The following is a 24,850-nucleotide window of genomic DNA, read 5'->3' on the forward strand; positions in this document are numbered from 1 at the left end:
GGGAGCACGGGCAGGTCTGGCCAAGGTGGGAGAGGCAGGAAGGACCCACTGCAACGGGGTGGAGGGGGGTCCTGTACTGGCCTCCCCAGAGCCCCCTGCAGCCCCCACCTGCCCATGGTACCCCCACTCTCCTGTACCCCCACCCCAAGGTCCCCCCATCCCACAGTATGACCCCCCCAGCCCCTCACCCCATCCCCACAACACCCCCCAGCACTCCCCCACCCCAGCGTAGCCCCCCCAGCCCCTCACTCCATTCCCGTAACACCCCCTGCACTCCCCCAGCCCCTCACCCCATCCCCACAACACCCCCCAGCACTCCCCCACCCCAGCATAGCCCCCCAGCCCCTCACCCCATCCCCACAACACCCTCAGCAGCCTCCCTGTCCCCCCAGCCCCCCCAGCCCTGCCCCACTTGGCTCCCCCCCATCACCCCCCCACCTGGGGTCCTCCTGCCCCCCCACGCTAGGGGCAGCCCCAGCCCCCCCAAGCCCCTCACCCTTCTGCGAGCCCCAGCTCTCCCCAGACCTTGCCCTAGTGCCAGCCCCAACCTCCCCAGAGCCCCCCAACCACCAGTGCAGGCCCCAGCCCCCCCCCCCCGGGGAACCTCAACCCCCCCCCAGTGCAGGCCCCAAAGGCCCCTCCGGATCCCCCCCCAGCCCCAGCCGCCCAGTGCAGCTCTAGGCCTCCCCCAGACGCGCCCCCCAGACGCGCCCCCCAGCCCCGCCGCCCCTCACCCGACGCCGCCACCGCCGCCCCCCCACCAGGCCGCGCACCGCCCGCAGCAACATCCCGTCGCAGCGCCCCGGCAACGGGCCCGCCCGAGCGGCAGCTCCCGCGCCCAATAGCAACCCGGCGCGGCCGGCGCCGCCAGCCAATGAGAACGCGGAGGGGCGAGGGGAGCCAATAGGGAGGCGGGAGGCGGGGCCTGGTCGGAGGGCAGCGGGCAGGGCCGCGTGGGGAGCGGCGCGGCGCCGCCATGGGGAGGGGACCGGGAGCGGGAGCGGGGGGGGGCCCGGCCGCCGCCCCGCGCCGCGGCAGGTCAGTGCCCGGGGGCGGTCGGGGATCCTCTCGCCTAGAGGCCTGGGCCCGCACGGGGTCTCGGGTGACCCCCCCGGGCCGGCTGCGGCCTACCGGGAGGCTCTGGGGCCCTGTCGTGCCCGGGTCCCGGTGGCCCCGCCGCGCCCGGCTCCTGGTGCTCCCGTGTCCTGCTGTTCCTGGGTCCCCTGGTCGTGTCACAGCCGTGTCTCGCCGCCCCCCCGGGTCCCATTGCGCTGGGGTCCGGTGTCCCGGCGAGTCCCCGCATCCCGGCTGGCTCAGCACAGGCCTCATGCCCTGTTTGTTCTCTCCCAGGAAGGAGAAGAAGGTGGCCAACATGAAGCCCAAGTGTCCCGACGAGCAGGAGATCCCTTTCCGCCTGCGGGAGCTCATCAGGAGCCGGGAGGCCATGAGGCGCCCCAGCGCCGGGAGGAGGCGGGCGGCAGGTGGGGCGCCGGGCTGCCCGGACAGCCGTGTCCAGGGCTGCAGAGCACCTGCCAGCTGCACGGAGCTGCGATGCAGCTGGAGCCGGGGGGATCCTGGCCACGGGGCGTCCTGCTTCCCTGGGATGGTGCCTGGGAGCTTGGCTGTGTTCCTGTGGCGACGTCCTGCTGGCCCGGAGGGAGGCGTGACTGGGGCCTGGCAGCTGAGAAGGGCCTTTGCCGCTTAGGAACCGCAAGCGTTGCGGGGGGTGGTCGGTCCTGTCGCTGTCAGCGGGAAGGAAGGAACCTCCAGATCATTGTCACTGCAATGATTTCACTGCCTGCCTCTCCCAGAGAAGAAGCAGCCGCCCAAGTTGAAAGGTACCGAGGCCCAGGGAGACATCCCCGTGCCGAAGTTCAAGAGGGGGAAGGGGGAGTCGGAGCGCTCCTACATCTGCCGCATGGAGCAGGAGGTGCAGCGCGTCCTGTTTCTCACCAAGAACCAGCTGCAGCGAGAGCCTGAGAAGGAGGAGGAGGTGGCCCAGCAGAAATCCAAGAGAAAGAAAGAGTAAGATCAAGGCTGCTGAGGCTGCAGGATGCCAGGGCTGGGCTGGGTCAGCCCAGGGCTGTGCCCCAGCAGGTTCTGGGTGTGTGACGGGTGCTTTGCCTGTGCTGCAGCACAGGTTTGGCGCTTGGCTGGTCTCTGGCAGTGGCTTGCAGTGCAGGTGGGAGGGCTGTGGGGCTCATCTCCAGAGGACCAGATCTCTGAAACCAGAGACACAGCTTCCCATTACCCTTCCACTGCTGCAGGGCTGGAGGGAGGCAGGCTGATGCCAGAGCAAGGAGGGGACAGTTTTGGGGTCGCAGCTCTCGAGGGGACCCTATGGGGTAGAAACTCACTTTATTGTTTGGGCATGAGCCCTGGACATAATGCAGCTCTTCAGGTTTCAGAATAAGAAACTGGATAAAGCACGGAAGAAGAAAGAAGAGAAGAAGGCGGCCTTGTTGGAGAAGAGCTTGCTCCAAGGTGGGTCTGCAGGAGGGCTGCCTGGAGCGGCCCTTGGCTCTGATGGCGTGTGGAGAGATGATGCTGAGGGTGGGCAGAGCTGGAGCTGTGCGTCTCTGGAGAGCTCCTGCGTGAGGCCGGTGTCTGCTTCTCTCCTAGACACGGTGGAGTTCGGTGATGTTGTTACACAGCCACCCACCATCACCTCGAGGCCCAGGAGAGGGGGCCCTGCAGAGCAGGTGAGCTGCTGAGGGCAACATGGTCCAGCCACGGCCCCCTGCCCCTCAGCCGTGCCATTGGCTCCCTTTGGGCAGGACCTGCACGTCTTGGCTGGACCCAGCTATTCTCACCTGACTTGGACTGGAAATTGGGCCTGGAAGGGCACCTGGCAATGGGGAGCTCAAGCTCCTGGTGACAGATTTTTGTAGCTCTCCAGGTTGTCCTGGTCCCCAGCCCCACGCTGGCTTCTTTCCTCAGCCTTCCTGACCCGTTCCCATCTCTGCTTGTAGGCCGGCCGGAAGCAGCTCCTGCTGACGTCTCGCCTGGGTCAGAGCCGGGTGTCCCCAGCGTCCCTGGCAGCACCGGTGTCCCTTGCTCGCCAGCGCATCGTGCAGGAGGAGAGAGCACGGGTCATCCAGGCCTACAGGGACATCCAGAGACGCAAACAGCAGCAGCGAGAGGCAGCGCGGGAGAGTGCCCAGGCCAGCCGGAGGGCTCTGTGCTAAGCCCACGCTGGCCCTGGCAGCAAGGCTCCCTTGCCCGCGGGGATGCGCGCGGGAAGAGTCGAGCCTCCCTCGTCCAAGGCAGAGCCACAGCCGCTCGGAGAGGGCCTCGCTGCGCGGGGCAGCGCCACGGTCACGGAGGGAGGCCCCCGTGCCCGCGAGACGGATGTGGGATGTGTGCTGGCTGCGCTGGGGACACGGGATCCCAGAACTCGAGGGAGACAGTCGTCCTGACCCCGTTGGCTGCTGCTGTCGCTGAGCCTGGGGCTCCCCAGGTCCCCGCATCCTTTGCAGCACCTCGGCTTGGGGCACCCCACGGCCTCTTTGCCAGAGCTGGGGACCTCTGCGGTGCTATGGACCTGCTTGTAGTAAAAGGGCTGTAAACCGCTGATGGCGCGCGAGTGTGTCTGTGCCTCCGGCTTCGCTGGTGTCTGCAGGACGCTGTGCTCTCCAAGTGGCAGCCAGGCACGGACACCGCTGCGCCCCGCATGCGTGTGGCTGTGCCGCGTCGCTTGCCGGCAGATGGCAGTCCCGGCCCACTGGCACGATGTCACTGTCACTTGCTGGGGGCTGGCCCTGGCAGAGCTGGCACCGGACATCCTCTCATTGGTGGCAGGACCCTCTGCCGTGGATGGGGGGGGGCGAGGCTACAGCAGGACAGTTGGCTTATCCCTTTGCACTGGGCAGGGACATTCCTCACTGTCCCCAGGGCCTGTCCTGCCTCCACACCTGCGTGCCCACAGAGCGGTTGTTGGCCTCCGGGGAGATCCCAGTGCCTGGCCCCGACCCCTTCCAGCTCCTACCTGGGCACCAGGCAGAGGGGACTGAGCTGAGCCCTGGCGAAAACGCAGCGTCCCTGTGGGCCAGGGCCGGTGTCACCCGGGTGCTCTCACTTACCTTTCTCCATCGTCGCTGCTCAGGTGGGCTGGGCTGAGCCCTGCAGTCCCCAGCTCTCCTCAGCCACGCTCACCCCCTGCATTCAGCTTTGCCATCCTGGCCCCGCACGGGCCACCCATCCAGGGCTGGGGTGGCCACGGCACCCCATGCCCCAGCCAGGGCCAAGCGCGCCGTCCCTGCTGGCAGGGCTGCTGCCGCGGCCCCCACCTCTGCACCCAAACGGCTCCAAACCGGTGCAGGCCAACACAGCCACAATAAATGAGGCCTGGCTCGTTAGGCCCTGGGACTGGGCCACACTGGGGGGGGGGCCGCTGGCCAAATTACACTGCCCCCTTGCCCGCCGCCTCCCTGCCAGCTCGGGCTGGGGGCCAGCGGGGACTTGCTGCCGGCTGCTGCGCGCACAGCCCGGGCCGTGTCTGCCCGCGGGGCCGGCGCGGCGGGCTCACCTGCACGCGGGACAAAGGCAGCGCTGTTCGGCGGCCCCGAGCCTCAGCGCCCGCACAAAGGCGTCGCTGTTGGAGCGGGGCCGGCCCCAGGCCCCGCTGCCTGCTGCGGCCGGTGCTGACGACAGCCCGCGGGCTCCCGCGCTTCCGGAGGGACCGGCCCTGCCCGGCTGGGCACCGCGAGCCGAGCCGCGCACCGGCGCCTGCCCCGAGGCCACCGCCGCCAGCACCGGGACGGGGCGGGCAAAGAGCCACCAGCTCCAGTATGCCCCCACCAGATGCTGAACAGGGGCAGCGTCTTTGCACCCTGTTTGCAGGGTGACGCCTGGGTCCGACCCTCGTGCTCCCTTTTGCCCGGGGAAGGCGGTGCGCACGTGCCAGCCCGGCTCGGGGCCGTGCTTGCAGGCGAGCTGCGCGCCCCGGGGTTTGCAACCCCTGCCCGAGCCCCCGGTGTGTGCACGACGCGTGCGCGGCCCGGCCCGGCCTGGTGCCGCGGCCAGGCTCCGGCTCAAGGAGACCAGGTCACCTGCCTCCCCCGAACCACTGACGGAGGCATTTCAGGCGCTGAATAATTCATGGCGCTGCCATTTGCTCGGCCGCAGGCTTCCTGCCTGGCAGGAGAAATCGCTGCGGAGGGGAAAGGCAATCTGGGCAGGAGAAACCGCCCCCGACCTTGGCACGTCCTCCGTGCCGGGCCGCTTCCCGCCAGGCAGCCCATCTGCCCGCGGGCTGCCGCTCCCGAGCCGCTTGCCCCAGCGCGGTGCACCGAGCCTGCCAGGCCTCAGCCCCATCTGCCCGCCTGGCCCCGGCGCACGCTCGCGGCGGGGAGCGGCACCGCGCGCCCGGGCTGCGGCAGCGCCGGAGGGGGGGACGCCAAGGCCCTGCCCGTCCCGAGGTGCCCGCAAAGCAGGGGACGCGGGGCTGAGCCCCGCAGCGGGCAGGGACGGCGCCTGGGGGACCCCTCCCCACCACGGGCCGCTTGCTCCAGCACCGCCTAGGAAAAAAAACAGCTTTATTGGGTCTGACCTGAGAAAAGGAAGGAGGAAAAAACCAGAGAGAAAGCTGTGCGCAGGGAGAGGGGGCTCAGCTCCGTCCCCGCCAGGCAGCCCCCGGCCGGGCTGCTCCCGGGCATGGCCACGCGGGGCGGACGGCCGCCGCGGGAGGGGGAAGGCACCGAGAAGGCAGAGCCGCGCGGAGAGGCTGCCGGGCGCCGCGTCCCGGCCTCTCCCGGCTCACAGAGCACCGATTCCCGGGCGGCAGCCAGGGAGGGGCCCAGAGCGGCCGCCCCTCGCCGGGGCACTGGGGAAACTGAGGCACGCGGGAGCCAGGGCTGGCAGAGCTCGGCGGCGGGGCGCAGCACGAACCGCGGGGCTCCGCGGTCCCCCCCGCGCGGCGGTCCGGCTGCGGATCGTCCCCGGGGTGCGGAGGGGACGGGCTGTCCGTGCATGGCCGAGGCGGCGGCGGGTCGAGGTGGCGCAGCCGGTCCTCCAGATGGTGGGACAGCGGTGGGGACGCGGCAGCCTCCGCGGCACGAGGGTCCGGAGCGGATGCTACGGCCGGGCAGGACGGAGAGGCTGGCGGCCGGGTGTCCCCGGCTCAGGAATCGGCTCCGGGCGCCAGCCGGGGGTCGGACCGGCGAGGTGCGGGGGGACGAGGCCGCGGGGCCCTTCACCACCGGTTCCTGCCGTAGGGGGACGGCACCTGCGGCAGACGGGACGGCGCTGGCCGGGAGCACGGCGGCGGCGGCGGCGAGGATCGCGGAGGAGCCGGGACGGGGCTCTCGGCCGCACCGCGGAGCTGATACAACCCCCGCCCTCCCACGGGAGACGTGGGGAGGACTTTGGACCCTGGCCGGGAGCTGAACCTGAGCGGCGGCTCCCGCCTGCTCCATCCCCGTCCCCCCGCTCCCTCTGTTGCTCATTAACAGACCTGGGAGCTCCTGCCGTCGCGCGAGGCGGCGGCGTGCCGGGCCTGCACGGCGAAGGCGTCCTCGGCTCGCAGCGTGGAGCTGGCGCTGCCCATCGCCGGGCTGGCGGTGCTGGCGCGGGGCAGGATCACGTCGTAGGGGCCTTCGGCCTGCGGGAAGGAGAGGAGGTGCTGAGAGGTGCGGGACATCCTCAGTGTCCCTCTGCCCGTGGTGACGCGGAGCATCCCCCTGCCCGCGGGAGCCCACGCCAGGACCCCGAGCATCCCCCTGCCCGCGGGAGCCCACGCCAGGACCCCGAGCATCCCCCTGCCCATGGTGATACTGAGCATCCCCCTGCCCACGGGAGCCCACGCCAGGACCCCGAGCATCCCCCTGCCCGTGGGAGCCCACGCCAGGACCCCGAGCATCCCCCTGCCCGTTGTGACCCGGAGATCTCCCTGCCCGCGGGAGCCCACGCCAGGACCCTGAGCATCCCCCTGCCCGTCGTGACCCCAAGCGTTTCCCTGCCCATGGGAGCCCACGCTGGGAGCCCATGCTGGGACTCCGAGCATCCCCCTGCCCGTGGTGACCCGGAGCTTCCCCCTGCCCGCAGGAGCCCATGCCAGGACCCCAAACATCCTCCTGCTTGCGGTGACCTCGAGCATCCTCCCTGCCCGTGGGAGCCCATGCTGGGACCCTGAGCATCCCTCTTCCCGCGGTGACCCAGAGCGTCCCCCTTCCTGCAGGGGCCCAAGCAGTGACCACCCTCTCCGGGCAGGGTCTCAGGTCCCACCCGTGCCGGAGGACAAGGCAAGGGGACAAATCCTTGCCGGCACCCCGTTACAGCAGGCACCTGCATGGGAAGGGGCACCCGCAGCTGCTCCCAGCTCAGCCGAGGAGCCGGCCCGCTCCCTGCAGCGCCGGAGGAGCCGCCCGGCCACCCGCTATCGACCGGCGCGTTAAAAGCCCATCCATCACGCGGCAAACGGCCACCTCCGGAGAGAGCCGCCGGCGGGGGGACGCGCTCGCGGCCGGCCGCGCTTACCGGCCCCTTGTGCATCAGGGCCATCTCGGTGGGCTGGTACACGCTGGTCAGCAGCTGCCCGTTGTACCCACTGTACGGAGACACCGGCTTCTTGGCTGCAAAGAGACGGCGACGGCGGAGCTGGGGGTCTGCCGCCAGCCCGGCCGCGTGCCCCCACCCGCCGTGAGCCCGGCCCCGGCCTCGTTAGCAGCTTTAATGAGCTGACTCCAGACCCTTCCCGGGGGGCCGGGGTGGTCCCTGGGGGTTGCACCGCAGCCCCTCCTCGGGAAGGGTTTGCTGCCACCTCTGCGGAGCAGGGTGGCCCAGCCGCTGTTATTATGGGGTCTTGTGTTATCGTAGGGTCTCGCCAGCGCGGCTGTGCTTCCGACGCTCCCTCTGCTAGGAAGGGATGGTGGGGAAGCGCCTGCCCCGGGGCAGAGGGCTGGGAAACACCGGCAACCCCGCGCTGGGGATGGGAAGGCAGCGCTCCCCAAGCCCGAACTGGTAAACCCAGCCAGGCGTGTTTTCGGGAGCCGCAACGCTCAGAGGCGTCATTCCCCGCTGCCCGGGCTGGTCGCAACCAGACGTCTGGCCACCGGCTGCCAGCCCCGGCCCGAGGGACGGGCGCCTCCAGGGCTGCAGCCCCCATGCCGCTCCCGAGCCGGCACCCCGCGCCTTCGGCCCCGGCGCCCGCCCCACCGCCCCGCGGCGCCTACTGAAGGACGGCTCGTCCATGGAGAAGGCCTTGTTCTCCACAAACATGCTCTGCGACTTCTGCTCCTTGAGGATGGTCTCGTAGCCCACCCCGCGGGTCGGGTAGACGTCGTCCTCGTAGGCCTGCTCGGGGCCGCGCCGCGTCACGTGCGTCACCTCGGGGATGACGTAGAGGAGGACGAAGGCGCAGGCGTTGGAGACCAGGGCGATGGCCAGTGTGGGGTCATCCCACCTGGGCTTCTCGCCCGTGTGCTGGTTCCCATAGAGGTACATGGCTGTCCATGCCACCCAGATGGCCATGGAGAGGCCGGTGGTGGCCAGGATGAAGATGCCGTGCTTTCGCCAGTGCGTGTAGCGGCCGCAGAGGGCCGGCCAGGCGGTGCCGAAGGCGGCCACCAGCAGGAACATCACATAGATGAGCGCCATGACGAAGTCAGCATCCGTCACCTGGCAGGGGTCCGGAGAGCCGCCCTCCCGCCGCACCACCGTGATGATGAGCCACTCGGTGTTGATGATGACCTCCACCAGGGCCAGGAGCAGGGCCACCGCCAGCGTCACCCAGCTCCGTGGCCCCCGGTTCCTCCGCGCCAGGAAGTTCAGCGCCAGGGCGTGGGCCAGCAGGCAGGAGAAGCAGATGCCGAAGAGGACGCCAAAGAGGAAGCGGCGAGAGGTGCAGGTGGAGAAGTTCGGCCCCACGATGAAGCCAAAGGTCAGGCAGAAGAGCCCGAAGGTGCCCAGGAGGAAGACCACCTGCGTGGCCACCAGGCTCTTCTTCTGGGGGTCCTGCACGAAGGGGAGGCTGGCCACCAGGATGATGGTGAGCACGAAGCTGGTCACTATGCCAAGGCTGGCCACGGCCTCCAGCACGATGCCCCAGGCTGCCGAGAGGTCGCAGAGGTTGTAGTAGAGGGAGGAGAGGTCCTTGCCGCAGCCCGGCGGAGGGCTGGTCTGAGCGCGGCACGCGGGGAGCAGGGCCAGCAGGACGCAGGCGGCCGCCGGCCCCGGAGCACCCATCCTGCGCCGCGGGCCGGAGCGGGCGTCCCAGAGACCCTGCAACAGGGAGGGGAGCGTTACGGACCTGGGGACCAGAGCGCTGCGGGCCGCCCCGCTGAGCTTCCCTGCCCCGGCTGCGGCCAGCGGTCGCGGCGTCGGCCAGCTCTGGCGGCACCGGTGCAGCCGCGGCGCAGCCCAAGCCACTCCCGGGGCAGACGCCCGTCGCCTCCTTGCCAGGGGGCCGAAGGCCGCCGGGTGGAGAGGCTCGGCCGCCCTCGGCCCCAACGCTCCCTTGTGACGGGGGCTTTCCTAGAGCGCGGCCGGCTCTAGGGCTGCGCCGGTCCTCTCCTCCGATGCCGGGAGCGGGATGCACTCCCGGGAGGGGGACTGGGCAACACCGCGACCGCCGGCTTTCCCGGGAGCGCCAGACCTGGGCGGTGGCGGAGGTAGCGCCGGGGCGCGGGGCCAGCCCCGCGCCCCGGCCCTGCCTGCGTCTCAGCGTCCTCCGACGGGTTCCCCTTTCTACTTCTCCTGTCCCGCTTCCTCTCCCCTCGCTCCGGGGTCCGAACGGGCGCAGGTCGCGTGTCCGGCCCTGCACGCCAGCTCTCTCCGAGCTCTGCGGCGCTCGTGCGGGGGCTGCCCGGGCAGCGACAGCCCCGCGCGGCTCCTTGGCTGCAGCGGTCAAGCCAGGCGCTGGCACTGCCCGGGGCAGGCTGGAGCCGGGGGGCCGGGGGGCTCTGGGCCTGCTGCCGGCGAGCGTGGGGTACCCGCGGCACAGGGGAGAGGGGGAAGGAGCCAAAGCCGCAGACCCCTTCGCTCGCCCGCTGTACGAGGGAGGAAACCAGACAGGAAATCTCTCTTACAAGGTCACCCACGGGGCCGGGTTGGGAGCAGAGCCCAGGAGTCCGGGCCCCTGCGACCCTCCCCGCTGCCTCTAACCCGCTTGCTGAGCGGGACCAGGAGTCCGGGCAGGCCCCAGCGCTGCAGGGAGCCCTGGCCCCGCTCCCCTCCCAGGGCCGTGGCAGAACCCAGGTGTCCGGGTCCCACTGCTCCCCACCGGGGTGGGAACCCAGGTGTCTGGGGGCTGCACAGCCCCCCCTCGGGGCAGGCCGGGTCTGCCCGTCCATGACGGATATGAGGACCCCGACCCCAGGATGGGACTGAGCCCCTGTGGCCCCCAGGCAGGAGGGACCCCAGCACCTCCAGGTTGTACCAGTCTCACCGAATTTAGCCTGCCTGGTGCCGGTCCGGTTCCCCCCCCCCGCTCACCCCCAGCGGTGCCGGCCCGGTTCCCCCCCGCTCACCCCCGGCGGTGCCGGCCCGGTTCCCCCCCCGCGCACCCCCGGCGGTGCCGGCCCGGTTCCCCCCCACTCACCCCCGGAGGTACCGGCCCGGTTTCCCCTCCCACCCCCAGCGGTGCCGGCCCGGTTCCCCCCCCGCGCACCCCCGGCGGTGCCGGCCCGGTTCCCCCCCACTCACCCCCGGAGGTACCGGCCCGGTTTCCCCTCCCACCCCCAGCGGTGCCGGCCCGGTTCCCCCCCCGCGCACCCCCGGCGGTGCCGGTCCGGTTCCCCCCCCCGCTCACCTCCAGCGGTGCCGGCCCGGTTCCCCCCCCACGCACCCCCGGCGGTGCCGGCCCGGTTCCCCCCCCCGCTCACCCCCGGCGGTGCCGGCCCGGTTCCCCCAGCTCGGTACCGGCTTCCAAACTTGGCCAGCGCCTTCCCCAACTTTCCGGCCGGGCGAGTCCGCGGGGCGGACAGGTCCCGTCCCGTCCCGTCCCGTCCCGGCCCCCCGGGCCCCGCTCACCGGCCCCAGCGCCCGGTGCCGCGGCCGCTCCGCCGTGCCGAGCTGAACCGCGCCGCGCCGAGCCGAGCCGAGCCGGCGGGCGAGCCCCGCGCCGTGCGCGCCTGCCCGGCCCCTCCCCGGGCTGCGCCTCCGCCCGGCACCGAGCTCCGCCACCGGCCGGGACCTGCCCGGCTCCCGCCCGCGCCGCGCGGCTATTACTGCAACGAGTTTGCAGGGTCTCAAGCATTGGGAAAGTAGGCTCCGGCTTGTCGCTGGAGGGTTTGTACCCCAGCTCCCCCCCCCCAACCCCGTGTACCCCGGGGACCCAGGCCGTGCCCCCTGCGGCGGCCCCCCGCCCTGTAACGATACACCGGCTCCCGCCTGGAAACCCCTGGCTGCGCCGGGTGCCGGAGGGGCCTCCCGGAGGAATGTCAGCTGACGGCTAAAGCCCTTGGCAGGGCCAAGCGGCCCCGGGAGCGTGCGGCTGCGAGGGGCCGCGGCGCCCGGGGGACAGGATGGGATGGGGCAGGCAGCCCCTGCCCCAGTGCCACCAGCAGCGGGGCCGGGCAAGGGCTCCCCACGGTCCCCCCGGGGCTCGGGCACGGCGGGGTGCGGGGGAGACCCCGCGGGGCACCCGCGGCCCTGCCAGCCCTGGAGGAGGTTTCCAGGCAGGCGCTGCTATTTTGGGAGAGTGAAGCAAGCGGGTGAAGGACGCAGCCCAAAAGTTCACACGCCTCCGGGGATCCTGCCGCAGCCCGGGAACCCCGCGGGGAGCAGGGCCAGGCTGCGGAGCTGCGGCGCGTGGCGAGCCCGGAGGTGGCAGCAGGCCCGCGGGGACCCGCTGCCCCGGACACCTGCGGCTCCGGCGCTGCGTTTCGGGCCTGAGGATTCCTTTCTCTCCTGCCCTTCTTGTTTCTAAAGAGCGTTTGGCTTTAAAACAGTCTTTGGGGGAGGATGGCCTCTCCTCGCGGTGCGCTCGTGCATCGCACACGCGCTGGAGCAGGGCTGCAGGCGCTCACGGGTGCGGCGCCTCGCCGGCCTCCCCGTGCCTCAGTTTCCCCACGGAGCCGTGGCCGAGGCTGGCAGGGCGTACTGCGGCTGTCCCCCCCGCGCTCCCCGCCGCAGGAAAGCCTCATCCTAGGACAAACAGCGCCGAGAGCCGGGACCGGCTTCCTCCCGCCCCCGCGCCGGGCGCCGACCCGGGCCCGCGGCGAGGCCAAGCCGCGCGGCCTCCCGGAGGCTGCTTCCTTCCGCAGCCGGGGGCCGGGGCCGTTTTCCTGGCGGCTGCCTCAGCCCTTCGCCGCCCCCCGCTCCTGCCGGAGGGGGGGTCCGGAGGCGCCGCCAGGGCCGGGGGGGCGGCGGGTGCCCGGCGCTGGTTTCCTCCCTCCTTCCCTTGGGGACTCCCCGGCCTCCCGGCTGCTCCCCGTGTGCCCCTCGCGGCTTAGGGGGGGTTTTTGTAGGTCCTGTAGAAACGCACCGCTGTGGGGGGGGGGATGCCGCCGCCACGTGCCGGCCACCCCGCGGGGACCGAGTGGGGGCAGCGAGGGACGAAGTGGCCCTGGTGCTGCCGCGGGGCCGGGATGCAGCTCGGTGCGGGGCCGGGGGCCGGGCGAGGTTCCCCCCGCCGGGCTGGGGGGGGGCGGGAGCAGGCCTGCGCCGAAAACGTGGGCACGCCGGGTGCATTTTTTCCAGGCTTACCTTTGCTCCAGTGCCACCGGGCGGCTAGCACGGCACAGCACGGCACGGCACGGCACGGCGGCCGGCTCGCCCCGGCCAAGGCGACGGCCCTACCTGGGGCCCGGCTCGCCCCCCCCCGGCTGCTCTCCAGCCGCCGCTGTTTACGCCGGAGCCCCGGAGCTGTTTTCCATCTGAGCCGGCTGCATCCAGAAAGGAGCCCCTCGCCGCGGGCGGAGGCGGGTAGCGCGTGTGCACCTCCCGCTCGGAGCGAACGGGCTCCCCGCCGCTTCCCAGCCCGGCGTCTCCCCGGCCGGCCGAGCCTCGCGCCGGCCCCGGGGCCGCGGGCTGGGAGACGGGAGCGGGAAACGCCGCGGCGAGGGTTGCGGGAGCTGCGCCTCTGCCTGGGAGAGAGGCGCTCTCCGGGTTAATATCTAATCTCTTCCCCGTCCTCCCGCTCCTCAAATGCCAGAATTAATGGAGCGAGCACCTCCCAGGTACCACCCGCTCCGCCCAGGCCGGGCTTTAACCCTGTTATCCGGAGCAGGGAAACGCGGGCTGAGCTGGCGAGCGGGGGCCGGCTGGGTCTGCCCGGCGGCGGCAGGGGGGGACGCCGGCGCCGCTGCCCCGGGCGCGACCCGCCGCTCCTCAAACCTGCTTTACGGGGAATTAGGGTGGAAAGGCGGATGTGTTTTGGGAGGGGGGGGTTATGCTAAGGACCCCGCAGGGGGATTAGGAGGGGGAGCGGGGCAGGCAGGGCTGCAGCTCCGGGGGTGCCGGCTGCGCAGGGCGTCCTGCCCTGCCGCTGGGGGCAGCGGGGACGGGCGGGCTGGCAGGGCCTGGGCTGCTCGCTGGCACTGGTGCTGCGGGGCACGCGTGTCCCGGGGCCCCGGGAGCTCGGCCCGGCCTGCCGTGGGTGCCCTCTCTTGCACCCGCGTGGGAGACGCCGGGGCCTTGCTCCAGCGTGACCACCCCGGCACTGTCACGGCACCAGCGCCAGCCCTGGGACTGACTGCTGGGAGAGCGACTCCTCCAGGCTGCCCTCGCCGGCGGCGGGACTGTGCCCTGGGGCAGCCTCGCAGGGTGGCTCTCCTGGCGTGTCCCGGCCCGCGTGGGTCCCAGGCGGGGATGACGGCTGGTGCCCTGGCCCCGCCGAGCCCCGAGCGGCGGTTGTACCTGCTGTGCCCAGAGCTGGGAACGGGCCGCCGTGTCCAGGCTCTGCTGTGCTCGGAGCAGGCCGTGCACCACTGTGCCCGGGCCCCGGAGCCGGGCAGCTCGTGCAGGGCTGCAGGACGCCGTGCACAAGGGTGGCTCATGCAGGCCCATGGGGCACCATGCACGAGGGTGGCTCATGCAGCACCATGCACAGGGGCAGCTCATGCAGGGCCATGGGGTGCCGTGCACAGGGGCGGCTCGTGCAGCGCCGTGCACAAGGGTGGCTCGTGCAGGGCCGTGGGGTGCCGTGCACAGGGGCGGCTCGTGCAGGGTCCTCCTGTCCCAGCCACTCACAGCACACACAGACCTGAGCAGAGTTTTCATCTCAGCCTGGAAGTTTATGGAGGAAGGGTCAGTCCCTTGGCACACAGCGGGCCCCGGGCCCTCACCAGGGTCTGCAGGAGCTCAGGGGCGCCTGCCCCCGTCGCCCCGAGGCGGCCGTGCCCAGCCAGCCTCCCGGGAGGCTCCGCTTCGGGCTGGAGCTGACGCGCGAGAGCCCCCGCGACGTGCAGCCGCCCGGACACCGTGAGGCCGGGCCAGCTGCCTGCCGCGTCCGGCCAGCGCCCAGGCCCGGGCGCCTGCGAGGAGCCCTGCGAGGGACGGCACCCTGCCAGCGCCCACCGCGTGCTCCCGCCGGGCAGCCGGGCCCGTCCCTTGCCGTCCCACTGCGGTTTCCCGGGTGGCCGAAGGCAGCGTGGCCGGAGGGGCCGAGTGCGGCAGGGCTGAGCTGCCGGCCCGGTGCCGGCCCCGGGAGCAGGGCTGGGGGACCCCTGGGGCGCAGCGGGAGGCCGATGCCAGGCAGGACACCCTGAATATAGGTGGGATCAAACCAACGAGTGCAACGAGCAGTGTGTCCGCGGCTTGGGCGCAGCTCGGCGAGTAGAGGGGTGTCCTCTTGCCATCATCATCTGCACCTGCGTGAGCACCCCAGCTCCACGGCTGGTGGGAGCAGCGTCCCCAGGGCAGGGTCTCAGCTGAGTCCCAGGGATGCTCGGGGGATGCAGGAGGCTGGGCAGGCACCAAGTGCCACACCGAGGCCCCCGGGCAGCCCCGGGTTCAGAGGGCTGTGCCACCCAGCAGCTCCAGTGGCTTCAGGGCTGGGGGCGGAAGGGGCCGTTCCTGGGCCGGGGGCCGTGCCGGAGGTGGGTCCGGAGCACCTCGCCCACCGTGCGGCGGAAGGTCTTGCTGACAAAGCAGTAGAGGAAGAAGTTGAGGGTGGTGTTGAGCATGGCCACCATGTTGGCAATGTCCAAAGCCAGGTGCACGCGCCAGTCCTTCTTGACTGAGGCCACATAGAGGTGGCAGATCATGACAATTGTCCGCGGTGCCCACAGCACCATGAAGATGGTGGTGACAGCCAGGAGGAGGGCCGTGGTCTTGCTCACATGGGGCCGGCGGCCCCCTGAGCGTCTCCGCTGCTTCAGCTTGAAGATGATGATGGAATTGGTGGCCAGGAAGATGCTGCAGGGCAGGAAGTAGATGGTGACGCAGTGCACCCACTTGAGCACCTTGTCCAGGGCAGTGGGGGGGTCAGCGTCACGCCACACGTCCAGCCACCAGTAGAAGGGGATGCCTGTGGCTAGAGCCACAGCAAAGACAGCCGCGATGATCTTGCGGGTGCGCTGGGGGTAGGAGACGGTGAGGTACCGCAGTGGGTGGCACAGGGCCACGTAGCGGTCCGCAGTGAGCAGGACAGTGACCCAGATGGAGGCATGGTTGGCTGTGAACTCCAGCACGTTGACGGTGTGGATGAGGGCGCTGGGCACTGCCCGAGCCAGGATGGCTGTCTGCAGGATGAAGCCCACAAAGATGATGAAGACCTGAGTGAGGATGTCGGAGGTGGTCAGGGCCAGCAGGTACCAGTACGATGACTTCTTGGTCCTCGTGGCCAGGCGGGACAAGGCCACGGCTGTCAGGACGTTCACTGGAGGGAGGGGAGCGGAGCCAGGCGGTGAGACCCCAGGGCTCTGCCTGGACTCAGCACCCTCGGCTAGGCTCAGCGCCGCAGCACTGGGGTCCTGAGGGTGCCCAGGCTTTGCTAGGGTTGCAGGGAGAGGAGCGCCGGGCCCTGCCTGGGGTGCAGGGAGGGCCGGGGTGGGGGGCTATAAATATCACTGTGCAGGGGGATTTGCAGAGCTGATTAATCTCTTCCTTGAGTCAGCCGGTGCAATGCAAACACCATCTGTCCCTGCTGTTGTGGCACCCGACACGCAGGACTGGGGTTTACCAATCTGGCACTGCAGCTGCGCCTGGAGCCCGAGGGCCAGGGTGGCCGTGGGGGGCAGCCTGGGTTCCCCCCCCACCCAAAAAGCCCTGCAGCTGGGAAGGGAGCTGCGGCTCAGCTGGTAGCAGAGGCCACCGGGCTGGGCTGAGGGAGCGCAGCTCAGCTACCCTTGCAGGGGCTCAGCACCCCAGATGAACAGGATGGGTGCCCCCCTGCAGCACTGCCCCCAGCATCCCGCCCGTAGCCCTGCTGGGTACGAGGTGCCCACCGCACTCCCCAGCAGCCGCCGCGGGACGCTCACCTGGCAGCCCCAGCCCCAGTAGGAAGCTGTAGTACACGACGGGGACGATGCCCACCACGCAGGGCGACCGCTCCGGCTCCAGGCGCGCTGCATCGCTTGCCCCCGCCACCTCCGTGCTATTGGGTACGGGGACCATGGCCCTCCACCGCGGACCAGCTGCGAGGGGAGATGGGGGCGTCAGGGAACTGAAGGCGCCGGCCGTGCCAGCGGACCTGGGCTCCCACCTGCGCCGCTGGCTGGGCTCAGCTGGGCGATCGGGCAGCCCGTGGCCTGGCTCCCGCGGGAGCTGTCGGCCCAGCTCTGCCTCTGTGCGGGTGGCACGTTTTGGAGCCGCCCATGCGCGTGGCAGGGCAAGGGAGCCAGCCTCCTTTTTGGGGAGGCCGGGGTGACTGTCCCTGTCCCGGCGCGGCAGAGGGATGCCCTGCTGCCAGAGGGCTGCACTCCGCTATCGGAGATGCTCATTGTTTATCTCCTGCCCCTGTTTATCGTCTTGAAGAAAACTGGATTAAAACAGGATGTTCTTGGGTGGCTGCCACGTGGGTGAGGCCTTGGCTCACAGCTTGGGCTGGGTGCCATCTATCAGGCCACAGCAGTGCCTGCGGGGACCCAGAGGTGCCGAATTTGGGGGGGGGGGGGGACAGCCAGCTGGAGCCTTCTACCCCTGTGGGAGGGCAGGTCCTTTGCTGGCTCCTCACGCAGGCCTGGCATGGGGCGGTGGGCAGGGCGCTCCCCCCCCGGGCAGGATCCGGCCCTGCGCCTGGCTCGGGCCCACGCCGCGCCCGGCCATTCATAAAGCCGGGGCGGCACACCCCCCGCACCCGGCGCTCCCATTGGCTGGAGGAGGCCACGATTCAGCCAATCAGAGAGGCGCCCTCCAGGAATGGGGAAAGCCAAACCCCAGCGCTGCGTTCTGATTGGCCAGAGTCTCCCCCTTCCCAAATTAGTATCTCCCACGGGGGGTGCCGCGACCCTCGGGTCCTGGGGCCGTCAGTGCCGCCACCTTGCTGGGACCAGTGCGGGGCTGGCAGTGGGGTGCACGGAGGGGGCTGGGCCTGCCCAGGGGTGCTGGGTCCCGGGGAGGGGTGCAGGGCCCGGGGGGGGTGCTGGGTCCCGGGGAGGGGTGCTGGGTGCATGGGAGGGACGCAGGGCTGCACTCAGATCCCACTCCAAGCCTGGCACCACAGGGAGCCCAAAACTGCCCCGCACTGGGCACCACAGGGATCCCATGCCGGCCCTGTCCCAGGCACTGCAGGGACCCCAGAGTGCCCCAGCCCAGGGCAGCCCCTGCCACTGCTGCCCATCCTGCCCAGTGCTGCACACGCTGCGGGGTGTCCCACCTTCCCCTTCTCCCTCTGGAGGGATCCCAGCCCCTGTCCCCCTCCCTGTGCCAGGCAGACCCCTTCACTGCTCCTGGACTGCTCCCGGCAGTGTTGGCTCTGGGCACAGTGACAGTGCCACTGCTCTCCATTGGGATGAGAGCCCGGGCTGTGCCCATGGGGATCTCCCTTCCTGGCCCCAGGACCGCTGGGAGCTGCGTTTGGCCAAGATCTGAGGGCACCGAGACCAGTGGGTGACCACGTCTCCCGCTGCTGAGCTCTGTAGGTGACTCCTGTTCAGTGCCACCAGGGGACATCTCCATCCCCTGAGCTCAGGTCCGATCACCCATCAGCCGCACCAGCCAGGTGCCCGGGGCTGGCTGGGAGCGACTCATCTCCCCATCCCCGAGAACACGCAGGGGATTTGGGTGTCCCAGCTGGCACACAAATGCAGGTCCCGGTGCTGGCCCAGAGGAGAGGCCACCCCCCCCCCCCGCCCCGGGGGCTGAGCGCACCCCTCCGACACAGCTGGGCCACTGGGCTCCCTTGGGCAAGGGTGCCCAGGCACGGACACAGCTCGGGCTGTGCACGGACACAGCTCGGCTGCACAGCGCGGGGCAGGGGCAGGACATAGATGCACACAGCGGGACGCCAATTAGGTGCAATTTAGATCTAGCTAATCAGCAAGGGCAAGTGCAGTCCCTTCAGGTCCCCAAGGGAAGGGCTGTACGGATAGGGCTGCAGCTGCTGCATGTTAACCCTTCCTCAGCCCTGATCCAGCTTGCTCGGCCGGCAGGGTCTGTTCCCACTGAGAGGGGTCCAGTCCTGCCCCTCTGCTCCGCTACCCCCCCTGCCCGGGTCTCGCTCCCCACATCCTGCGGGAGATGGGGGCTCACCTCGGGGGCAGCCGGTGCCACCTGCCGTCCCTGGGCCAGGAGATCCGCCGACGGCTGCGTCCCCGCTGGTGCCGCAGCATCGCCCAGCGCCGGGGCGCGTGGGCTGCGGGGAGGAGGGAGAGCGGCGTGGGCAGAGCCGCGGGCTGGGCTAGCGGGGCAGGAGGACGTCCCCGGGCCTCGCTGCTCCCCCTGGGCTGGGGCCCAGGCTGGGTGTCCCTGGGGAGGGCTGAGGCACAGTGGGGGGAAGGCTGAGAGATAGCAACAAGGCTCTTCCCTTCCCCAGAGCTATAGAGACAACGATTTGGACATGTGGGGACAGCTTGGTCATATCTTGGCCCCCCCCCATCATGCCCAAAGGCCCCTGTCACCAAGCGGGTGCAAAGGGCTTTGCTCACCCCCTCGTCCCCCAACGCCACGGGGGTTGTGCCCATCGGGTGGAGGGGAGCCAGCGGCACAGGACAGCCCACCGGCCGGGACACACGTCACTATCGCTACCCCGGCCCGGGTCCCGGTGCCTTACCTCTGGGGCAGATGGGCACAGCTTCACCCCTGCACCGGGGCGAGAGACTTCACTTCTGCGCTGGGCTCCCGAGGGGGCTGGCGAGCCGGGGCCTCCGGGCCTGGGGGGGCTGCAGCAGCGGAGCGGCGCAGGGCTGCACGTGCCTGTGTCCTCCGCGTGCCGCTGGGCCGGCCGTGGTGCGGGGAGGGGGGCCGGCTGCACCCCGGTGCCCTCCCCACGTGGGGGGGTGCAGCCCAGCGTGTGTCCTCACATGTCCAGGGACCCTCCGGCTCCCCCCCTGGGGCACTGGAGCCTCCATGTCACCCGGGTTTCATAGTGCCCTAGAGGGAGGCTGGGGCGGGGGCAGAGGTGGGTGCATGTGGGGCAGCTCAAGCCTGAGCGGGGAGTTGGGGGCTGGCACAGCTGCTGCCCGCTGGGGTGCGGGGAGTTCCCGGGCGGCTCAAACCATTGCCTTTGTGTGCGTGCATGTGTGTGGATGCATACACGCGCGTGTGCACCCGCATGTGCATGCATCCATGTGCGCGCGCACGCATGTCCCGGCTGAGCCTCGCTCCCCGCAGCCCTGGGGTGCACAGTGCATGTGAACAGCCAAAGCCAGAGGAAAAGCCTGCCCGTGCCTCAGTTTCCCCAGCAGCACAGGCAGGTTGGCAAGCTCCTGTAGGGAAGGAGCACGCCCCCCGCAAGCTGTTGTTTTGCAGGCAGGTGGTTAAATGAAGCATCGGTGGATGTGGTGAGCCATTAACCAGCTGGGCGGCGGTGGCAGCCCCCCCCCCCCCCCCGCCACCACCCGCCTGCTCGCCCCGCAGCAATGCAGGAACGCCGCCCTGGCCTGTTTGCTCTCTGGCCCCCTCGCCGCCCCAGTCCCTGGTCACCGTGCCCCCAGGGGCCGCAGAGCTCGGGGTCCCCTGCCCTGCACCCGGCACGGCCTCGCTGGCAGCTGGGCACCGTCCCCGGGGCCCCTGCGCTCGGCCCGGTGCCCTTTGCCTGCTGCCAGGCTCCCGGCGCTGCTCAAGCCTCCGTCTGCCCGCGGAGGTTGGCAGGAGCCCTTGGAAGGGCAGCGTCCCCGGCTCGCCCTGGGACAACCCGTGTCCCTGGTCCCCTGGTAATCCAGCCCCCGCGGAGCGGGCCCAGATGTGCAATCCCCGCACAGGAACTGTGTCAACATCTGCCACGTGCAACATCTGGAAAAGGTATCTAACCCCCCCCCCCTTGCCGGGCCGGGCAGGCGCTCAGGGACGGAGCGGTTCCCGTCTGCCTCCGGGCTCGCGGGAATCCAGAGCAAACCCGTCCTGCGGGGCCCTCGCAGCCGCGAAAATGGGTAGGGAGACGCAAGGGTGCGGATGGGCCGAGCACCCCCCCGCTCAGCCGGAGCCCCCTTCCCGGCGGGGTGTCCCGGCCAGCACCTTCCCCTGCTGCTGGAGACCCCTGAGCGGGTGGGCTGGGGGGTGCGCGGCGGCTGCTCTGCTGGCAGCGAGGCGGGGGGCCGCCAGGCAGCGGAGCCGGGTGTGAAACGCACGCCAGCCGCCCCGGGTTTCCGCTTCACTTAGCAGCTTAACACAGAAGCTGCAATAAAGCAGACGCCAGCTCTAATCCCATCAGCCCGGACAGCTACTCGATATCAATGGCAAGAGGCTAATGTTCCCCGGCGCGGCGCTGGCCCGAGCGGGGCGCGCTGCTGTCACGCGCTGAAGGTCACAGCGCCTGTCCAGGCGCTGCCTCCGAGCCGCTCGCCAGGGCCCCCCCCCAACGAAGGGGTTAACGGCCCGGCGGCACGCGGGGTCCCGCTGCGCCGGCGGAGGTGACTTCGCGCGTGGGACCCGCGCCGCCCGCTCCCGGCTCCCGGCCCCGTGGCTGCGCCGGAGCCCCGGGGTGGGGGAGGACGGCGGGGGGCCAGCGGAGGCTGGCACAGGGCGCTCGCGCGGCGCACCGAGCCCCTTGGCTGCAAAGGCTGGGAAAAGGGCAGGCAGTTCCTGCCGGCAGCCCGGATGCCATGGTGATGGGAGGGCGAGCGTGGCTGCCGGCATGAATACCCATGAGGCCGCCGCCGCGCTGTGCCCTGAATGCAAAGGGCCTGCCGGTCCCCGCGGCCTCGCCGGGCCGAGCCGCGGCACAAAGAGCCGCCGTCGCCGCCGAGCTGGGACGGGACGGCGGCAGCGCCCGGCGGGTGCCGGCAGCCGGAGCGGGCTGCAGCCAGCGAGCCGGAGGGGACCCCGCGCGGCGCCCGGGGCGCCCGGCTGCACCGGGGCCGGGGTACCGGGGGCCGGGATGGGATGGGATGGGATGGGATGGATTCCGGCCGGGAAGCGGTTCCCTTGGAAACGGCCGGTCCCAGTTTCCACCAATCAATGTGGCAGCGCGGGCGGCGCGGGCTGGGAGGGTCGTGGCCTACATAAGAGCCCGGCGGGCGCCGCGCGCGCCAGTGCGGCGCTGAGCCCCCGGCAGATGCGCTTGCGAAGCCATGGCGAGGCTGACGGGGGCCCGGCCCGGGCCGGCCCGCCGCTGGGGCTGTGCCACTGCCGCCTTCCTCCTCCTCCTCCTCACCGTGCAAGCCGGTAAGGGCGGCCGCGGAGCGGGGGGAGGCCGGAGCAGGGGGTGGCCGTGCCGCGCTCGCCCTCGCCCTCGCCGGGGTGCCGGGGTGGGGCACGGCCGGGTCCTTCCCGCCTGGGCAGCCGGCAATCCCTGCGGCTCTCCCGCGGGAAAGGTCGGGCCGAGCTGGGCTCGGGGCACCCCGGGGGCCCGGCTGCAGCGGGCGGCTGCGCTGCGCCCCGCGGCCGTGCCGTGTCCTGCAGCCGTGCTGTGCCCCGCGGTCATGCTGTGCCCCATGGCCGTGCCATGCGCCATGGTGGTGCTGTGCCCTGGAGCCATGCCGTGCCCCACAGCCACGCCGTGCCCCACGGCCGTGCGTGCATCATGGCCATGCTGTGCCCCACAGCCGTGCGGTGCCCCACAGCCATGCCGTGCCCCGCAGTCATGCTGTGCCCCACAGCTGTGCTGTGCCCCACGGCTGTGCCATGCCGCATGGCTGTGCTGTGCCCTGGAGCCTTGCCATGCCCCGCAGCCATGCCGTGCCCCACAGCTGTGCTGTGCTCCATGGCCATGCTGTGCCCCACAGCCATGTGGTGCCCCACAGCCATGCCATGCCCTGCAGTCGTGCTGTGCCCCACAGCTGTGCTGTGCCCCACGGCTGTGCCGTGCCCCATGGCCGTACTGTGCCCCATGGCCCTGCTGTGCCCCACGGCAGTGCCATATCCCGCGGTGGTGCTGTGCCCCGTGGCCGTGCGTGCCCTGCAGCGTTGGGAGGTGCTGGGCTGTGCTCAGCGCCTGGCACGCTGCGGCCCTGGGAGCCCCGTGAAGGAGCGATGTCAGGCGTGGCGGGGCGAGATCCCCCGATCCCATTCCCAATCCCTGCTTAGCCAGGCTTAAGCCGGAGCTGGGAAGGGTAATCTGCAGCATCGCTACCCGGCAAGATGCAGATTTGAGAGAGAGACGGGGCCAAATTCACCCTCAGGGAAAGATGCTCCTGCTCCGGGGCGGTGGTGGGAGCTGTGTCAGGCATGTGGGAGGGAGAGGAGGGGGAGGAAGGCTCCCTGCACCCAGGGGCACCGTCGGGAGCACTGAGCTCCTGTCCAGCTGGGCTGGATCCCCATCCTCGCTGCTCCAGGAGCCCGGCCCCGCGGGGACGCAGCCCGGGGCGGGAGGCGTTCACCCTCGGTGCCTGCCCGAGCGGGGCCGGGGACGAGGCTGGAGCTGCGAGGGGACAACGATGCTCGGGGAGCCGGCGGTCCCCAGCCCACCAGGACCACCACGAGCCCTGGTGTGGGGCGCAGGGCAGAGCCAGCTGGCCCTGGGCACCGGCCGGTTCTCGTGGGCTGCCCGGCGAGGCCGGGGGTCCGGGCGATGCCCAGGGCACGCTCGCCTCGGCCAGGGCACAGGGCCAGGAGCCAGCGCCGCCTGGCACAGGGCTGCGGCACGGAGGTCTCGCCCCTTCCCCTGCCGGAAAAGCAGCCTGCAGCTCCCGAGGGCACCGGCGTCCCCGGGCCCCTCGTCCTCCCCGTAGCTCCTGGCGGCCGGGGCAGCGGAGGGAGTCTGCGTGCAGCGTGACACCTCCCTGGCACCCTGTTAGCCATGCGCCGTCCCACCGCCCCGTCCCGCCCCGCTGAGCCCCCGCGCCGGGCCGCGGCGCTGGGACCGTCCTGTCTCCCCGCAGCCCAGAAAGCCGACCTTAGCGGTGACAACACGGCGGCCACCATCAACCACTCGCTGACGCTGCTGCAGCGGCTGCAGGAGCTGCTGCAGCACGGCAACGCCAGCGACTCGGTGCTGCGGGTGCGCACGGCGGCCTCCGACGAGGCCAAGGTCTTCCACACCCACCAGCTGCTGCTCAGCCTGCAGAGCGAGGTCTTCGAGGGCCTCCTGCGCAACCAGAGCGTCGTCACCCTGCACGAGCCGCCCGAGAGCGCCGCGCTCTTCGACAAGTTCATCAGGTGCGCGGGGGGCGGCCGGGGCCGGGAGTGGGGCCGGGGAGGGTGGGGGGGACGCCGGCGTCAGCGCCCCGCGCTCTGCTCCCCAGGTACCTGTACTGCGGCGGCGTGTCCATCCTGCTGCACCAAGCCATCCCCATGCACCAGCTGGCCAGCAAGTACCGGGTGCGGGCGCTGCAGCGCGGCGTCGCCGACTACATGAAGAGCCACCTGGCGAGCGAGTCGAGCCAGGGCCACGTGGTGGGCTGGTACCACTACGCGGTGCGCGTCGGGGACGAGGCGCTGCAGGAGAGCTGCCTCCAGTTCCTCGCCTGGAACCTGTCGGCGGTGCTGGGCAGCGCCGAGTGGGCGGCGGTGAGCGCCGAGCTGCTGCTGCTGCTGCTCGAGCGCTCCGACCTGGTGCTGCACAGCGAGCTGGAGCTCTACACCGCCGTGGAGGGCTGGCTGGGCCGCCGGCAGCCCGAGGCCCCCGTGGCCGAGCGGGTGCTGCGCGCCATCCGCTACCCCATGATCGCGCCCAGCCAGCTCTTCCGGCTGCAGGCGCAGTCGGCGGTGCTGGCGCGGCACTACGGCGCCGTGCAGGACCTGCTCTTCCAGGCCTTCCAGTTCCACGCCGCCTCGCCGCTCCACTTCGCCAAGTACTTCGACGTCAACTGCAGCATGTTCCTGCCCCGCAACTACCTCGCGCCCGGCTGGGGCTCCCCGTGGGTCATCAACAACCCGGCGCGGGACGACCGCAGCACCAGCTTCCAGACGCAGCTGGGCCCCAGCAGCCACGACGCCAGCAAGCGGGTCACCTGGAACGTGCTCTTCTCGCCCCGCTGGCTGCCCGTCAGCCTGCGCCCCGTCTACTCGGACTCCGTCTCGGGCGCCATGCAGTCGGCGCGCATCGAGGACGGCCGCCCGCGGCTCGTCATCACGCCGGCCATGAGCAGCTCCGACTTTGCCGGCGTCAGCTTCCAGAAGACGGTGCTGGTGGGCGTGCGGCAGCAGGGCCGCGTCTTCGTCAAGCACGCCTACAGCTTCCACCAGAGCTCGGACGAGGCGGCCGACTTCCTCGCGCACGCCGACCTGCAGAAGCGCACCTCCGAGTACCTCATCGACAACTCCCTGCACCTCCACATCATCATCAAGCCCGTCTACCACTCCCTCATCAAGGCCAAGAAGTAGCGCGCGAGGGGCCGCGCTCCCGCCGGGACCGCCGCAGCCCCGCCGGCCGGCCGTGCCCGCCTCGCCGCCCCTCTCTCCCTCCCTTCTTTCCTCCCTTTCGTAGGTA

At 71.3% G+C, this 24,850-nt stretch overlaps 4 protein-coding genes across 6 annotated transcripts; 2 read left to right on the forward strand and 2 right to left on the reverse strand.

Moving 5' to 3' along the window:
- The first annotated feature begins 937 nt into the window (after positions 1 to 937).
- CCDC137 (coiled-coil domain containing 137) lies at positions 938 to 3,574 on the forward strand. The gene is made up of 6 exons (XM_068914119.1): positions 938 to 1,038; positions 1,351 to 1,481; positions 1,812 to 2,025; positions 2,402 to 2,484; positions 2,623 to 2,702; positions 2,973 to 3,574. Exons 1-6 carry the CDS (start codon positions 977 to 979, stop codon positions 3,186 to 3,188), a joined length of 786 nt encoding a protein of 261 aa, XP_068770220.1. The 5' UTR covers positions 938 to 976; the 3' UTR covers positions 3,189 to 3,574.
- Positions 3,575 to 5,518: 1,944 nt separating this feature from the next.
- On the reverse strand, positions 5,519 to 13,069 carry GPRC5C (G protein-coupled receptor class C group 5 member C). 3 transcript variants are annotated; one of them, XM_068914115.1, is made up of 5 exons: positions 12,646 to 13,069; positions 8,172 to 9,219; positions 7,477 to 7,571; positions 6,455 to 6,601; positions 5,519 to 6,226 (listed from the first exon to the last, which is right to left on the reverse strand). In XM_068914115.1, the coding sequence occupies exons 2-5, from the start codon at positions 9,181 to 9,183 to the stop codon at positions 6,194 to 6,196; spliced, it is 1,287 nt and encodes a 428-aa protein (XP_068770216.1). In that variant the 5' UTR covers positions 9,184 to 9,219; positions 12,646 to 13,069; the 3' UTR covers positions 5,519 to 6,193. The 3 variants fall into 3 exon arrangements, with proteins under 3 accessions (XP_068770216.1, XP_068770217.1, XP_068770218.1); XM_068914116.1 differs by lacking the exon at positions 12,646 to 13,069 and adding an exon at positions 10,969 to 11,045; XM_068914117.1 differs by lacking the exon at positions 12,646 to 13,069 and adding an exon at positions 10,858 to 10,969.
- A 1,438-nt stretch (positions 13,070 to 14,507) lies between these two features.
- On the reverse strand, positions 14,508 to 18,846 carry GPR142 (G protein-coupled receptor 142). Its single transcript, XM_068913912.1, is given in 4 exon segments — positions 14,508 to 14,948; positions 14,951 to 15,760; positions 16,362 to 16,517; positions 18,574 to 18,846. Coding segments are annotated over 3 exon segments (1,002 nt in total). The 5' UTR covers positions 16,498 to 16,517; positions 18,574 to 18,846; the 3' UTR covers positions 14,508 to 14,892.
- A 2,678-nt stretch (positions 18,847 to 21,524) lies between these two features.
- Positions 21,525 to 24,829, forward strand: BTBD17 (BTB domain containing 17). Its single transcript, XM_068913911.1, has 3 exons — positions 21,525 to 21,645; positions 23,301 to 23,577; positions 23,664 to 24,829. Exons 1-3 carry the CDS (start codon positions 21,552 to 21,554, stop codon positions 24,742 to 24,744), a joined length of 1,452 nt encoding a protein of 483 aa, XP_068770012.1. The 5' UTR covers positions 21,525 to 21,551; the 3' UTR covers positions 24,745 to 24,829.
- The last annotated feature ends 21 nt before the right edge of the window (positions 24,830 to 24,850 follow it).

The sequence above is a fragment of the Struthio camelus genome, chromosome 19 (genome assembly GCF_040807025.1).
Source record: "Struthio camelus isolate bStrCam1 chromosome 19, bStrCam1.hap1, whole genome shotgun sequence".
In the NCBI taxonomy this organism is placed as follows: Eukaryota; Metazoa; Chordata; class Aves; order Struthioniformes; family Struthionidae; genus Struthio; species Struthio camelus.

Excerpts from the sequence above, each read along its gene's own strand:
- CCDC137 (XM_068914119.1), top strand. The coding sequence starts at position 977 with ATGGGGAGGGGACCGGGAGCGGGAGCGGGGGGGGGCCCGGCCGCCGCC. Across the intron at positions 1,039-1,350 it reads GCCGCCCCGCGCCGCGGCAG|GAAGGAGAAGAAGGTGGCCA; the intron begins GTCAGTGCCCGG and ends GTTCTCTCCCAG. Across the intron at positions 1,482-1,811 it reads CGGGAGGAGGCGGGCGGCAG|AGAAGAAGCAGCCGCCCAAG; the intron begins GTGGGGCGCCGG and ends TGCCTCTCCCAG.
- GPRC5C (XM_068914115.1), bottom strand. The coding sequence starts at position 9,183 with ATGGGTGCTCCGGGGCCGGCGGCCGCCTGCGTCCTGCTGGCCCTGCTC. Across the intron at positions 7,572-8,171 it reads CATGGACGAGCCGTCCTTCA|CCAAGAAGCCGGTGTCTCCG; the intron begins GTAGGCGCCGCG and ends GTCTCTTTGCAG. Across the intron at positions 6,227-6,454 it reads GCGACGGCAGGAGCTCCCAG|GTGCCGTCCCCCTACGGCAG; the intron begins GTCTGTTAATGA and ends CGTCTGCCGCAG.
- BTBD17 (XM_068913911.1), top strand. The coding sequence starts at position 21,552 with ATGGCGAGGCTGACGGGGGCCCGGCCCGGGCCGGCCCGCCGCTGGGGC. Across the intron at positions 21,646-23,300 it reads CCTCCTCACCGTGCAAGCCG|CCCAGAAAGCCGACCTTAGC; the intron begins GTAAGGGCGGCC and ends GTCTCCCCGCAG. Across the intron at positions 23,578-23,663 it reads CTCTTCGACAAGTTCATCAG|GTACCTGTACTGCGGCGGCG; the intron begins GTGCGCGGGGGG and ends TCTGCTCCCCAG.